Raw genomic sequence first — 16236 nt, 5'->3', positions numbered from 1 at the left:
TGATTTTAAGAAAATTTTAATTGACACACAGCTTCGAATATTTGGCTTTTAATTTGGTTTTATGGGGGTTTTTTGTTCTTTGATGTATTTTGTTTGTCTGTTTTAATATGCTGTGCACCGCCCTGAGTCCTACGGGAGAAGGGCGGTATATAAATTAAATTATTAAATTAAATTAAATTAAATTAAATTAAATTAAATTTTAAGAAAATTTTAATTGACACACAGCTTCTAATATTTGGCTTTTAATTTGGTTTTATGGGGGTTTTTTGTTCTTTGATGTATTTTGTTTGTCTGTTTTAATATGCTGTGCACCGCCCTGAGTCCTACGGGAGAAGGGCGGTATATAAATTAAATTATTAAATTAAATTAAATTAAATTAAAGCAATCAAGATCCGGGATCTGCTTAATTCTGATTGGTCACTTTGGACTGCTCCTTCCCTCTTCTCTTTCATACTTGAGTTTTGTTTTCCAGGATCATTCTGCTTTTATCAGCTGGAGAGACCGGTTCTTTCAGACTGGGCTCTCCTCTTATATATTGCCCATCTATAGTAACACTGAGCCTTTAGTAGCATATCCTACTCTGTTTAGAACAGTTCAGCTGTCAATCCAACTTGTCTATGATCTACAATGTCCCCATTGTTTGAGCTCAGGCTGAACAGGAAAGCAAATCTTGTCTCTATTTAAAAAAAATTCCCAAGATGTGGTTAACATTTCTTACTTTCTCTAGCTGAAAGGAAGTCAAGAAATTTAGGTGAGGTTTAGTGGGCATGAGGGTCCTCCTCCCATCATCCATAAATGATAGTCTCTTGCAAATTCTCAGCAGCAATTACTATTTTTTAAAATTTCACATGCTCCCTGTCCCTATATCTCAAGAGAAGCAACTTGGTCAAGAAAGACGTCCAAGCGGCTTCTGACAATTAGCAGAATAGAGGGATAATTTAGGATGGAATTTTCCCACTATACTCTGCAACCATCTTTTTAGCAATCCTCCATTTTGGTCTCCTTTTGACATGGATATGGAATTGTTTCAGAATACACTGCTTTGGAACAGACCTGTTCCAGACTTCTGTTCCGGAATAGTGTTATTCCATGCATAAAACCTAGAGCAAGATTTGATAGATGACTAAAATCATTGATGTAGCCATTGGTTAAAACTCACCTACTCTCCATCCCCGAGGCCCAGCCTTTCCTTTATTAAGGAAAAGTTATTGATGAATGTTTTTGCTAACAGCCTGTGTTGTTTGGTGGAAGGGGAAATTCAGTCTGGGGAATCCCCCAATCACATTCCCTAACATGACTCACACTAAACAGTAAGGACAGCACCATTCTGTGTCTTTGTTTTTAAAAGCAGCAAAGATGATCAGGGGACTGGAGGCTAAAACATATAAAGAGTGGTTGCTGCAATTGGGTATGTCTAGTTTAATGAAGAGAAGGACGAGGGTTGACATGATAATAGTGTTCCAATATCTCAGGGGCTGCTACAAAGAAGAGAGAGTCAAGCTATTCTCCAGTCCAAAGCACCTGAAGGCAGGACAAGAAGCAATGGATGGAAGCTAATCAAGGAGAGAAGCAACCTAGAACTAAGGAGAAATTTTTTGACAGAACAATTAATCAGTGGAACAAATTGCCTCCAGAAGTTGTGAATGCTCCAACGCTGAAAGTTTTTAAGAAGAGACTGGACAACCATTTATCTGAAATGGTATAGGGTTTCTTGCCTGAGCAGGGGTTTGGACTAGAAGACCTCCAAGGTCCCTACCAACTCTATTATTCTAATTCTAATTCTAAAATACAGAATAGGGATCTGCAATGAAGACGGTGAGAGGTCTTTGGTGCTCTCTGAGCTTGGTTGTTTTCTTAGCAGACATTTCATTACTCAAACTAGGAAACATCATTAGTGCTAGTAAGGCATGGGGTTTGCTCTTAATGTAAAGTGTAGTGGCTTGCCCTGTCAGTATTGGTGAGACTGGTCTTGGAGGCTCTTTGATTCATCTGGGTGTTGATTGCTCTGACAAATTGGCTATCAATGGACATATGTACATAAACAGCATCTACATATATGCAAAAGAGACAATCAACAACTCAAAAAAGACCCAAACACCTCCCCACTAGCAATCAATACCCAGATGAGTATGGATTAACACTATGGCCAACATCAGACCAATAATCAAGAAGTAAACAATATCCAATCGAGGAACTGCCAAACAAGCCAACAATAAACAGCCCAACCGAAAAGTCTCCAAGACTATTCCCACCAACAACCAACCAAGCTCAGAGAGCACCAAGGACTCCCTCATTTCCACCCTGAGCTACAAATATTCTCCCTTAATGAAGACAGCATAATTAATGCTGGTGTGCTTTTCTCCTAGTAAAAGAATGGAGTATAAAATGAATTCACTTGATTGGGAGGGAAACCTCACTGTTACCCAGTAGTGTTATTTATGGTGTCATGTTTATAATAGCTGAATTATAGAAGAGTGATTTTATCTGAGCTTTTCTTGGGGTTTTAGATGCTGATGCCCTAGTGATGGGGGCCCCCGGGGCACCAATGGATGTGGGCTGCCATGATGCCAACAGAGATTATGTTATTGTTACTTGGAAACCACCAAATACAACCCATGAAGCTCCAGTGATCGGCTATTTTGTGGACAGGTAAATGTGGAAGGAGTAGCATTTGATTCTTCTGTATTTCAAATACATTACCAGTGCTCCAAAGACAAAGTTTTTGAACTTGATGTAGGTTTTGCTTTCTGTGGCAAGTTACTATAATATTGTTCAAATTTTATTTCAATGGAATTTATGGCATTTTGTGGTTTATCAACAAGTTACAAACCTCCAGCTCAGTTTGGATCTCTTTGAATTGGTTTACACATACGTGAAGATCTTTTAATTGCTCAAATATGTGATAAATTAGCCCTGAAAAAACGATTACTCCATTGAATATGCCTGTCCTGGATATAAAATATATAACACATATTTTGTTATAAAGATCAGTCCTTTATTTCAGAAAACTGTCTTAGATTTATTAATTTTTTTTAAAAACTCATTTTAGTCCTTTATTTTGGTCATTTAAATTTTACCTTGCAGATGAGATGACTTAATCGTGTACAATCCTATCATATTCCTGTGAAAACTATAGGACCTGAATTGTCTCTTTAAAATAGATTTACATGTACTATTTGATTTTAGATATTTTTATTAGAATATACATTTTTGTCAAGTTTTTGTTTTGCTCTTGAATTATCCTTCATGAAGCAGAGTTTAAACAATCACAATTTTTTTATCTAATGAACCTCTTTCAGATTTGCCCCTGTTTCAGGTCTTTTTTTTGTATTTTTTTCTGAGAAAATATAGTCACTGTAATTATGGCACAAGCATGATCTACACTACACATCCCTCCCTGCAAGTTGCTACTTGGTGATCACAATTATCAAGTGATTGACATACACATGTGGATCATTTAGTTCCTTACTTCCTGGTTTCTTACTTGTTAGGTTAATATGTTAATTTCCCTTTTTATTAGGTGATAGTGGTATTATTTTATTTTATTATTTTATTTATTTGATTTTTATCCTGTCTTTATTATTATTATTTTAAAATCACTCAAGGAGGCGAACATACCTAGAACTCCTTCCTCCTCCTATTTTCCTCACAACAACAACCTTGCGAGACTATATTGGGCTGAAAAAAAAGTGTTTGGCCCAAGATCATCCAATTGGCTTCCATGCTTAAGGAGGGACACATTGTCTCCTGGTTCCTAGGCCAGCACCTAAACCACTAGACACACTGGCTCTCCTGATCTTATTTATCCCCAAAGACTGATGTCCAAGCTTCATTAACTTCACTGAATGTGTACTCAGTGACCCTGCTAAAGATACCCATGCATAGTCCGTTCCACATAATCCTATAGGTCAAATTGTCAAACATTCCTGAGTCATCATATTCATTTCCTGGGAAATATCCCATGTTCAACTTATATAAAAGTGGCCCTGCTGTTCGGGTCAAGGACCAACTTAGTTTAGCATTTTGCCAAATTCCTTGAAGGGGACTTGGAAGTGGGACACGGAAACATACCCCTCTCTTGCCATTGCTGCCCTGCTATTATTATTTCAAGGCACACAATCCTCTACCTTGCGTCTCAACTCTACCAGCCCTTGGCAGATTTGTCATCCATTAAGTTATCCAATTCCCCTTGGATAGGCTATTTAGGAGAGTGCCTGTGCTAGTTTGGGCTAGTGGTTAAAGCACCAGTCTGGAAATATGGAGACCTTGCTTTTAGCTCCATCTTAGGCACAAAGCCAGCTGGGTGACATCTTGGGCCAATCATACTTCTCAGCCCTAGGAAGGAGGCAAGGACAAACCACTTTTGAACTCTTGCCTAGGAAATTTCCAGGGCTTGAAGGAGGTACATGGGAGCCCTGGTGGTGCAGTGGTTAGGATGCAGCATTGCAGGCTAACTCTGCTCACTGCCAGGAGTTTGATCCTGACCGGCTCAAGGTTGACTCAGCCTTCCATCCTTCCAAGGTCGGTAAAATGAAGACCCAGATTGTTGGGGCAATATGTAAACCGCTTAGAGAGGGCTGTAAAGCACAATGAAGAGGTATATAAATCTAAGTGTTATTGCTATTGCTTTCCAGAGCAATAGTCATTGGCTTTAAAATGACAGGGTTGTGCATGTAAAAGGGAGCAGGACCACAACTGCCTGGTTGTGCCTACTATTTGGCAGCCAATTAACATCATTGTGGTTGCCCATGTCCATGAGTCCATGAGACAGCCACTACAATTTCCTTTTTCCTCACTGTATACCTGTGAAGTTACAATATTTTATCCTAATACGTATTATTTTATACTTACTTCATTTCAACTATATTTGGCATTTGATTCATCCAGTTTCTCAGTTTAAAGAAATCATACTCACAGCTTTGGCAGATTGTTAGAAAACCTTGGAAATGAAGTTTTCCTCTCCATCTTTCTATCATTTGCTAAAACCAGATGTGAAGTGGGTACTGAAAACTGGGTGCAATGCAATGATGCTCCTTTAAAAATCTGCAAATATCCAGTCACCGGCTTGTTGGAAGGGCGTTCCTACATTTTCCGAGTGAGGGCGGTCAACCAGGCAGGGATCAGCCGGCCCTCAAGATCCTCTGATGCCGTGGCAGCTCTTGACCCCGTGGACCTGGAGAGATCACAGAGTAAGAAAAAAAACCTAGCCATATTTCTTCAGGGGAAATTATAAGCAGACTTATAAATGAGGAATCTTGCTGCTAAATGAGTGGGGCAGGTTACATTTAATTTCTAAGCCAGCCATAAATCACGCTTGCAAGCTTACTTATGGCTATTTAAAATAAGTGTTATGATTTCAGCCTATATATGTATGTATGTATGTATGTATGTATGATCATCATCATCATCATCATCATCATCATCATTTTAGCCATTGTCTATCCACTGCAGGATGAACTTCTCTTCCACATATTTCCATGTATGTATGTATGTATGTATGTATGTATGTATGTATGTATGTATGTATGTATGTATTTATATATGTATATATGTATGTGTGTGTGTATATATACATACACATACATACATACATACATACATACATACATACACACACACACACACACACACACACACAGAGTGGAGGTCCCATTGTGAACTATTATGGCTAATAACTTTCAACAGTTGTCTCACGCTCTATATATAGGTAGTCCTTGACTTGTTTAGTGACTGTTCAAAGTTACAACAGCACTGGAAAAGATGACTTATGATGATTTTTTTCACTCTTATGACTCTTGCAACATCTCCATGGTCATGTGATCAAAATTCAGACATTTGGCAACTGGCATGTATTTATGACGGTTGCAGTGTCCTGGGGGTTCTGCAATCACTATTTGTAACCTTTCCAGCTGGCCTTTGACAAGCAAAGTCAATGGGGGAAGCCAGATTCACTTAACAGCCATATAAGTCACTTAACAACTGCAATGACTTCTTTAACAACTGTGGCAAAAAAGGTAGTTAAAATGAGCACAATTCTCTTAACAACTGTCTTGCTTACCAGTGGAAATCTTGAGCTCAGTTGATGTTGTAAGTCGAGGATTCCACCGATAAATTATATTAGGCCTAACATGTGCTTCATTTTTGTCCTGAGTGACAGGGATTTCTGGTCAGTTGATTAATTTGTTCAGAATAAAAATGTGATCTTTTAAGGGTTTGTTCACCTTTAGTGTGGAAAGAGCACTCATCTGAATTAATAACCTCAGATGCTAGACTAGAGCTATCAGCATTTGCATAATGTTGCTGATATAAAAATCCATAATAGTGAGAAGCAATCAAATGCTACAAAGAGGATGATTCAATGTAATTTTCAGAAGGCGTTCTGTTAGTACAGAAACTTAAATATAAATAATGTTTTCTTTCACCTTCAGCTATTCTCATGGAGGGAAGCAGGGACATTGTCCTCCATTATGATGACTTTGAAGGTATGTAACTTCTATAGAGGAAAGATAATGGACATACCCACAGTACTTCTATGGCCGTTACTAAAACTTTTGTCTTCCGGCTGACATTCAAATTTCTTTTTCTGGCTAGACTCCTTTCTTTATGCATTTAATATAGAGTTAAACATGTGCATCTCTCTTGTTGTCCACATGAGGAATTTAGTAAGAGGAGAACTTCAGAACTAAGTTCATACATTCTTGAGTGATTACTGTTTGTGAGTACCGGGAAAGTATTCCATTTTCATTTTGTGTACGTAAGCATTATGCATGTTTGCATTATCAGGATATCCCAGTATTGCTGTTTTAATTTTTCTGGTTTTCCACCAGGATCTTAAGAACAGTAATTTGTTGAAGTGCTTTAGAGTTTAAAGCGCAATAAATCATACCTGCTGATGCAGTTTAAGACCACAGTGTAAATATATTTTAACATTTGTCTTCCCAGAGCAGAAATATATTTTTTGCTCTTTTGAATATGGAACATAGAGGGCCAGAAAAGGCTAGTTAATCAGCACAGGGCTTATTTCCTTCCAAATTCAAATTGCAGTGCAAAATGTATATGTACAATGTGCTAAAATGCACAGTGATAGTTCTCTCGGTGCCTAGAAAATGCATGTCAATGATAATAGTTAAGACAAATCAAGTCACAGGTTTTTATTCCCCCCCCCTCTTTCTGTGATGAGTTATTTTGCCTACCAAATATCTCAGGGCTCAGCTTTTGAAAGAAAACAGGTGTGGAGATACCAGATACAAGAGCTGCCCCAGTAGTCATAGTATTAAAAAAAAAGTGCTGGGGATTTTCTCTGACTAGGACTAATATTAAACCAGCTCAGCAAGCTGAGCCATCCCATATGGATCTTAAAACTCCCATCCTCTCTTTGAAGTACTGATCTTTGATGAGAAACAGAGAGCAGCCACAACTGTTACAGGAAAATGACAATTCATTCCTATGCCACATATTACCCAATGATTCTAATTGTCATTCCTAAACTAGGAGAGGTTTCTACATCCTACATTATTCTTTTTTGCTGGTACAATTTTATATTTAATTGCTGTGATCCTTCATGCAGATTTTACTCCTTGCTCATTTTTCAGAGGCAGAAACTATCAGGCCCCTCACTTTGATCAACCTGTCTCCTATTTGGATAAAGCATTAAGACTTTATCAGGGCATTTAGTACCGCACGTGAAAGCGATTCAAATGTGATCAAAGTAAAACAAAAAACTTAGGAGATGAATGCAATCTTTCCTCCTTTTCCCTTCATTTTTTTTTTTAAAAGCCAGCTATGAAAAATAGCTGCTACTCTTCTTGCTTGGTTTTCACAAACTGGAAACAAATTAGCTTTGATAAATCACAAAGCTGATGTAGAGCCCTTAATAGCTGAGCAGTGCGCTCTAATGAGATGGTTTGAAAAGAGAACTTTTTGCATCAATGCTAGCCTGGGAGATTAATCTGGCGCTGAACAGTTATTGAATGTATTACTCTTCCAGGTGATGTTAAAATCCCTGGACCTCCCACCAACGTGCATGGTTCCGAAACCAGCAGAACATATGTCGTTCTCAGTTGGGACCCACCTGTTCCTCGTGGCAGAGACCCACCATCGTATTTCATCGAGAAGGTACTGTGCTTTATAGTGGTATTTGCCTGGATGGCATTTCAGGACCATATCCCTCTTCATTTCAAATAGTGTGCTCAGTGGCAGAAAGGGAAAAATATGAACATTAACAGAAGAACAGTTGAAGGGACCTTGGAGGTCTTCTAGCTCAGAGGTGTCCAAACTTGGCAACTTTAAGACTTGTGGACTTCAGCTCCCAGAATTCCTTGGCTAGCCATGCTGGCTGGGGAATTCTGGGAGCTGAAGCCCACAAGTCTTAAAGTTGCTAAGTTTGGAGAGCCCTATTCTAGTGCAAACCCCTGCTCAAGCAGGAGACCCTATACCATTTCATTCAAATGGTTGTCCAATCTCTTCTTAAAAACAAATCCGGGAATGTAATAGGGATGGTTGAAGAGATCCCAGACCCAAAAAATTGCTTTAATTACATTTATTTAAATGACACTGAAATTGAGGATCAGGGAAAAAGTGCTTTTTTCCATAGTGGGGAACATTGGATAGATAAGACTTGGGAGTAAGCAAGCCACAGGAGCAGCATAAATGCTGAAGAAGTTTAGCCTTCCTTCTACAAAAAATCTAGCATGTGTGGAGCTACTTAAACAGATCGTAAAGACTGGTACTTGCTCTGATCTTACCATCCCTCAATAGATAAATTAGTCTAATCTACCCCAACCTAAATAAAATCTCTCTCAAGATAACCTGAATTCCTGGTGGGTAGAACATAATATATGTTGTTTTGAGGCAATACTAGGAGAAAGCGCTGCTCTTGATGCCATCTGGGATGTTTTGTAATCTAGTTTACAGTCATTAGATTTTTTTTAAAATTATCTCACACTAGAATACTAACCAGGTTTGATCCAGCTTAACTTTGAGGGGCATTGCCAAAGACAGCTTAATGATATCATCTAGCACAGTGGTTCTCAACCTTTTTAATGCCACGACCCCAACTGGTCGTAAGTCGAGGACTAAACCGGTCGTACGTCGAGGACTAAACCGATCGTAAGTCGAGGACTAAACCGGTCATAAGTCGAGGACTACCCAACCGGTCCTAAGTCAAGGACTTTCCCTGCCCGGGAGTGCCACGCATGCGTGGTTCTGCCCCCTGCGCTGGCCGAGGCGTAGCTGGCAAGCGGCAGAGACGGAGCAGGCCGACCACCAGCTGGCCCAGCCCAAGGGAGGTAAGGCACCCGCTGGAAAAGGGGAAAAATGGCGGACAAAAAAAAAAAGGCAGACAGCCTTGCTTGGCGACCCCCATGAAATGATCGATCGACCCCAAATGGGGTCCCGACCCACAGGTTGAGAACCACTGATCTAGCATGCTGAGTGGCACTCGGGGAGTTGCCCTCTCAAAATATCTGAAGAGCTGAAGGTTCTTGGAGGCTGACTTAAGTTGTCTTAGGACATTATCAGTCAATAGGCCAGAGCTGATACTCACTAGCCCAGTATTTTTCAACTTTGGCAGATTGAAGATGTGTGGACTTCAACTCTCAGAAATGCTGGCTGGGAATTCTGGGAGTCGAAGTCCACATGTCTTCAAGTTGCCAAGGTCGAGAAACATTGCATTAGTCTATGATGGCAATATGCAAAGGAAAATAAGGCTCCCCTAATTCCATAATATTGTGTGTGATAAGAAAAAGCAGTTCAGTGACTAAAGTTGCAACACTGTACACCAGCTTTCCCTACATAGAACCTGCTCAAACTTTATAATTCTTAGCAGCACGGCCAGCAGCATGTTACTTGAGGAATCATGGAAGCTGAAACCCCATACATTTAGAGGGATGCAGATTCAGCCAAAGTCCTTTGATGCACCTATCTGAGAGAGAGTCCCCATGTAGCTTTTATTTCTGGAAAAATACGCTCAGGCTTGGCCTTGAATGAACTAATGACATCCTCTAAAACAATGATCCTCAACCTTTCCAGCTTGGCACCCCAGTGGGGGCTGGAGAGGGGATGATTCTTGGGAGTGGCAGGCATGCATGCAAGTGCGTGCAGCTCCATTTGCCGAAATGTTGGCCGCATGTACCCGCCGCTCACACAAGTGGAGCTTTGTGTGCAAGCACGAGCACCCACCACTTGTGTAAATGGAGCTGCACGTGCACACAAGCTCACTTGCTACTCACATGGCCCAGTTCTGAACGGCCGAAGCCCGGTAGTGGACTGTGGCTCAGGGCTTGGGAACCCCTGCTCTAGAACATGCTGTGTCTACTCTGGCCACTTTAAAACATGTGGGCTTCAACTTCCAGACAGCTGGTTGGGGAATTCTTGGAATTGAAGTCCATCCATCTTAAAGTGGCCAATATTTAGAATCATTAATCTAGATTTTAGAATAACAAAATCGTAACATGACCAGAATTGAGCAAGACTCACAATATATTTATTTTTCAGATTTCTCTAAATGGTATCAAAACTCTCATACAAATGGTATCAAAACTTCATACAAATAGATAGAAATAGATTTCGTTCAAGCAGGGATTTTGATGTCTAAAATCCCTGCTTGAACGAAATCTATTTCTATCTATTTGTATGAAGTAGAGGAATTTATTGTTTTAACTGTTTAGAGTCAAACATAGTCACCAACTAGAGCAAGCGAATCCATGTGCTTCCATATCACATCTGGCAGATTACCTAAGAAATAGAAGATTGTGTAGCTATAGTTCATTAATTCAAGCACTTTTAATTCAAGTACTTTGAGGGCCTTTGCAATTCTGTACATGCAGTAATGATCTTGATCTTTTCTTTACAGTCTGTTGTTGGCAGTGGGACTTGGCAGAGAGTGAACGCTGAAGTGCCAGTCCGATCCCCTCGCTATGCAGTGTTTGATCTTGCGGAAGGGAAATCCTATGTTTTCCGAGTTTTGTCAGCCAACAAGCACGGGATTAGTGATCCTTCTGAAATAACACCACCTATTCAAGCAAAAGAGGCCATCGGTGAGGAATCTACTGCATTGGATTAGGGCTAGCATAATTCAGGAGCAAATCTTTCTCCAGCTATGAAGCTCTGGCTGACTTTGGGCCAGTCGCCCACTTTCGGCATTGTGTAATTTTCAGGATCATTATTACGGGGGAAAATTGAAGGAAAATGTTATTTGCAGGGCCAGCTGTAGACATGTTGGCACTTTAGACAAAATCATAAACTGACTCCCCCTATGATTTGACTCATCTTCCCATTTGGGTAGGAATTGCAAAAAAGTGCCCTTTTATGAGTTTTATGATTTTCAGGTTTGGAAAATTGTTTTATTTTCCTTTTCTCAGACATTTTCACCCTATTGCACGCTAAGTAACAGAATAAGAGAGCGGGAAGGGACCTTGGAGGTCTTCTAGTCCAACCCCCTGGGTCAAGCAGGAAATCCTTTACCGTTTCAAACAAATGGTTGTTAACATTACATCAACACCCATTTTTGTCTTATGGTAACATTTCTGTGAAATTGTATTTAACTCTCAAGCAGGCACGCTTTTTGTTTTTTTACTGTGGTTTTGGGAAGTTTTACCATTTTGATACCCCTTATAATCTGGTGCCTCTCGGCTGATGCTTTCTCATCCTTAGCTTAGAGACAGCCCTGGTTATTTGTATCCTGTTTTGACATCTTGGAAGGAAGGCAGCATATAAATCTGTCAAATAAATACAAATAAACTTAAAGTATGTGATAGAGGGGAAAACTCTTGATGGCCAAGGCCAGACAGCTTGATTGTTTTTGAAGGGAGAAAGGACACAGCTGGACCAGACAGGGGTATAAAGTGAATAAGACCTAATTTTCCAGCTTCTCTTTAGGTTGAAAAAGTTTGGGGTTTTCTTTATTTCTTTAAACTTTTAACATTTGCTCATAATGCAGATGTTATGTTTCTTACTCAAAATGGCTCTAAACTATGTCTGATTTTCAGTGATAACTATCAAAGGGGATTCCAGAAACCATGATAAAGAGACTAGGGGGGTGTTTCATCCTGAGCCCTCAGGATGCCTAGCCCTTGTATAGAACAAGAAACAATGCTGGAAAAAAGGCTCAATGAGAATTAATTTAGTAATGAGCAACCTTGTGTTTGGCAACATAAAATTGACTGAGATACTTTGAGATAACTTGTCAAAGCTCAGAGTACAAATCATGACCTAGTATTTCCTAGAAACCATTGCTTTCCAAAACACACCCATCTAACTTGCTATGATTTGTGCTATATAATAGCAGTCCTCACTCCTTCCCATGTGGCAGCCCAGCATGGAGGGTGGGGGAGAGGGGATGGTTATGTGTGCACCCACAAGCACATCACCATTTGTGCAGAGCTTCATGCATGAGTGCAAGCACCTGCCGCTTGTGCAGCCTGGCAGTGGGTCACAGCTCGGGGGTTGGGAACCCCTGCTATAAAATGGTGTTTCTCAGGGATTTTGATTACCATTTCTACAAATTTGTTTTAATAGAAATACCACACAGTATTGTCCAGAGCAGTACGTACTGTATTATGTGTCAAAATTGGCAAGAGGCTGGGCGGAATGTTGCAATGCAAGCCTCGCCCTTTTTATATGACCCATGTATGAAAAGAGGCGGGGCTGGCTTCATGACATTCCATCTGCCATCTTCCTGGTTTGGAACACCCTTGCAAGCACCATTGTTATGGTGCCTGGGCTGCAAAACTCCAGTCATTCACAACTTATTTCCTGTATGTCTTTGTTGCCACCTCAGGATTTGTTGCTACCTGTATTTTTGCAGGACATATACAGTAGTCCTGGTGCTATCACAACAGTCAGTAGAGTCTGCGTAATATGACTTTGTCATCAAGTGTTCTCTGCCAAGGCCCTTTGTGAATGTGGCTTTAAAGATTCTGTTTTCAAGAGAAAAAATACACAAGAATTCCTCTTGGTTAAATGTTTAGAATCAAGATATTAGTCATTAGCATCTTTGAAGAACACTAGAAAAAGTCAAATTCTGATAACTCACATATGATTCCTAATTTTTATGAGCGTATTCTTTCTTTGTGGGAGACACGGTCATTATCTCAGTGGGGTTGAGGATTGTAGGGAAGGAGACATTAGCTCCAGGGGTGTCTCAGGCATAGCACTTTTGAAACACATAGGACAGGTCCAGCTGCTACTGAAATGGGTGTTAGTTGTCATGGAGAAGCTCCATCTTCTCCCTGATCTTTCTTGTGTGCAAACAGAGGCAGATCCCAGTGAATGAGGGAGGAGGAATTTTAATGAGTTTTTCTCCCCAAGGTCAGCCTTGTGAATTTCTCCAAAGGTCACATTTACATACTGTATATCTTGGAGGGATTCTGGACTTATTTTCAACTTGGAAATCCCTAGTCCAATTGATAGCTCAGAAACCAAGATCGCTTTTTGAAAATTACACCCCCTCCCCTTTTAGAAATGTCTAGACCAATTCAGGAATTTAGTAATGGAAAGGACTTGATAGGTGGACAAAAATACCAGATCCAGTCTAAATATCTGACTAAAATATTATTATTTTAAATTTGCAACGTATAGCATCTTCTGATATTTGCTAGGAAAATCACATGGAAGACTTGAGAAAAGTTGGTTATATTAATTATTTATTTATTAGACTTGTATGCTGTCCATCTTGCCTAGAGGTGACTCTGGACAGTTTACAAATATATACCAATGTTTGGTATACCATATATCAAGGATATACATTCACTTTTGCAGTTACTAATATTGTTGGCCGTGCAGGTACAAAGATAGCCAGGGAAATGATTGAAGCCTGGAAAACGGGTGCCTTATTAGTCTACAGGAGTGCTGATTTATCAGCAACTTATCAAGTGCTTAGGAGCTGAGGACTTGGCAGCACAAGAAAACAACAGCTAATCACCAGTCATCAACACACCAATCAACAAATAGGAAGGCACCACATAAATACTACTCATACAATATCCCAAAGCATGTATTCCAGCACAGACAAATTCCCTAAAGCTGAGCTCCAGGATGAATCTGAAAGCTTGGAAGATTAAAACTCTGGTCCCAGTGAGTGACCCAGATTGGATCTTGCAATATACCAATGTGTTGCTATGGAGAGAGTAAGCGTCTTTCTTTGTGCTGCAGTGGTACCATCAGCCCCTGGACGTGTTGCTGCAACAAGAAACACAAAAACCTCTGTTATTGTGAACTGGGACAAGCCCAAACATGAAGAAGATCTGATCGGCTACTACATTGATTATTCTGTGGCAGGATCAAATCTCTGGGAACCGTGTAACCATAAGCCAATCAAGTATAACAGGTAAAAGCAATATAATGTGTTTAAAGAATTGCTTGCTCTTCTAAATACGCATGTGTAGATTTTGGTTAGTCCTTTCTACATGCATGGCTGGTTGGAGAATTCTGGGAGTTGAAGTCCTGAGGTCTTAAAGTTGCCAAGGTTGAACACCCTTCTACTAGGGTGAAGATAATCAACTGATTTAATGAGCAACCACGAGATTATTAATTAATTAATTAATTAATAATAAACAAACAAAATAAACAAACAAATAAAACAGCAGAGAACATAGCAGAAGGGCTGCATAGGAAAGTGACTGGCTGCTGGTGGGAGGGAGTTGCCGGCTTTGCAGCCAATCATAGTGGGGCCTCTTACTGGAATGGAATGACGTGCTGGGGATCATCCACACTTAAAGGGCTTAAGACGGCTCAGGTGGGAAACCAGTGAATTAAACTGAATTAAAGCTGGAAGAGAAAGGCATTTGCAATGGTGTGGGAGGGGCAGAATGTCCCCACAAAGCGGTGAGCGACTGGCACGTACCCACAACGGGCCAAGCAGAAAGTGTGCATCTGTCTTCTGTCCCAAAGACTAGAAATAAAACAATCTTCTCTGAAAAGAGCAAGTACAATTTCTCTGGGCCATCCGTTGTCTGTGTAAGATGGCAACCGGTCACAGTCTGCAAAAATCCCATTGGGCATATCAGGATGGGTAACCTGTTCAGTCCTCCTATGTTAAAAGCAGCGCGGGCATGTTTCTAGATTCATGGTTTTCCACTTCACGTCTCTTTTGCTCAGATAAATTGTTTGTTGCATGGATTTTGTAACAGCCCAAGCATATGCGTTTAAAATTAAACCACAATAGCAGCTAACTGCCCTGTTTTTTTCAGGTTCACTGCGCACGGCCTGACAACAGGAGAGAAATACATCTTCCGTGTGAAAGCAGCCAATGCAGTGGGGATGAGTGAAAATTCTCAGGAGTCTGACCCCATCACAGTACAGGCAGCCCTCAGTAAGTAGGACTTGGTTAGGTGGATGTTTTGAAAGATTAAGGAGTGGTCTGATCCATTAGAAGCCATTTCTCCCTAGTAACACTATAGTAGCTACAGCCAATAGCAGCAGCCATTATGGGTAGTCCTCAACTTACAGCCATTCATTTAATGACCGTTTTAAGTTACAACGGCACTGAAAACAGTGACTTATGACCATCTTTCACACTTAGGACTATAGTGCATCCTCATGGTCACATGATTAAAATTTCAGGCTAAATACTGGGGTGTATTTATGACGGCTGCAGAGTCCCAGGGTCATGTGAATCACCTTTTGTGATCTTCCCAGTCAATTTCCGACAAGCAAAGTCAATGAGGAAGCCAGATTCACTTAATGACCAATTGATTCACTTAACAACAGCAATGATTTGCGTAACAGTCTGTGACAAAAAAAGACGTGAAATGGGACAAAACTCATTTAACAACTGCTTTGCTTAGCAACAGAAATTTTGGGCTTAAATTGTGTTCATACGTCGAGGATTATCTATACTCTCAATAATGTACACTTTTCCCATCTTGATGCCTCCATCCATTGCTAGCATGGAGACTTTTCACATAATTGTAAGCTTCCACGTGATGTCATTGTTACATGAAAATGTGGGTACCTGCTTTGGGGAAAGGGCTTGGCTTATAAAAGGAGACTAATATTAAAGAAGAATATGTAAACTTGAAGAAGAATATGTAAAGTTGGAGAGAACAACCTTATTTTATCTTTTATCCAAGACTTTGGGGTGAGTTATTTCAGCAAATAAAGTCATACACACAGAAAGAAGAAAATATTGTTCCGAGAAAGGCAGAAGTAATATTCTGGTTAAGTTTACTTAACTTCTAATATACCTAGATTTAAAAATGCTATTCTATATATTTATTATGAATAACCCCCATTGAT

General features: G+C 40.1%; 1 protein-coding gene across 1 annotated transcript in view; it reads left to right on the top strand.

Annotated features, from left to right (window-relative positions):
- The window catches only part of MYOM2 (myomesin 2), a 75291-nt gene that overhangs the window by 22233 nt on the left and 36822 nt on the right, over positions 1-16236 (top strand). The window contains exons 10-16 of the mRNA XM_015819152.1: positions 2508-2649; positions 4990-5189; positions 6429-6482; positions 7988-8115; positions 10853-11036; positions 14152-14326; positions 15189-15310. Of these exons, the coding sequence (XP_015674638.1) occupies positions 2508-2649; positions 4990-5189; positions 6429-6482; positions 7988-8115; positions 10853-11036; positions 14152-14326; positions 15189-15310 (1005 nt within the window). The remainder of the gene's footprint in view (positions 1-2507; positions 2650-4989; positions 5190-6428; positions 6483-7987; positions 8116-10852; positions 11037-14151; positions 14327-15188; positions 15311-16236) is intronic.

Source organism: Protobothrops mucrosquamatus, unplaced genomic scaffold (genome assembly GCF_001527695.2).
Source record: "Protobothrops mucrosquamatus isolate PMUCROS unplaced genomic scaffold, P.Mucros_1.0 scaffold864, whole genome shotgun sequence".
In the NCBI taxonomy this organism is placed as follows: Eukaryota; Metazoa; Chordata; class Lepidosauria; order Squamata; family Viperidae; genus Protobothrops; species Protobothrops mucrosquamatus.
The sequence above is the reverse complement of the archived record's forward strand: the minus strand, read 5'-3'. Positions and strand labels throughout refer to the sequence as shown.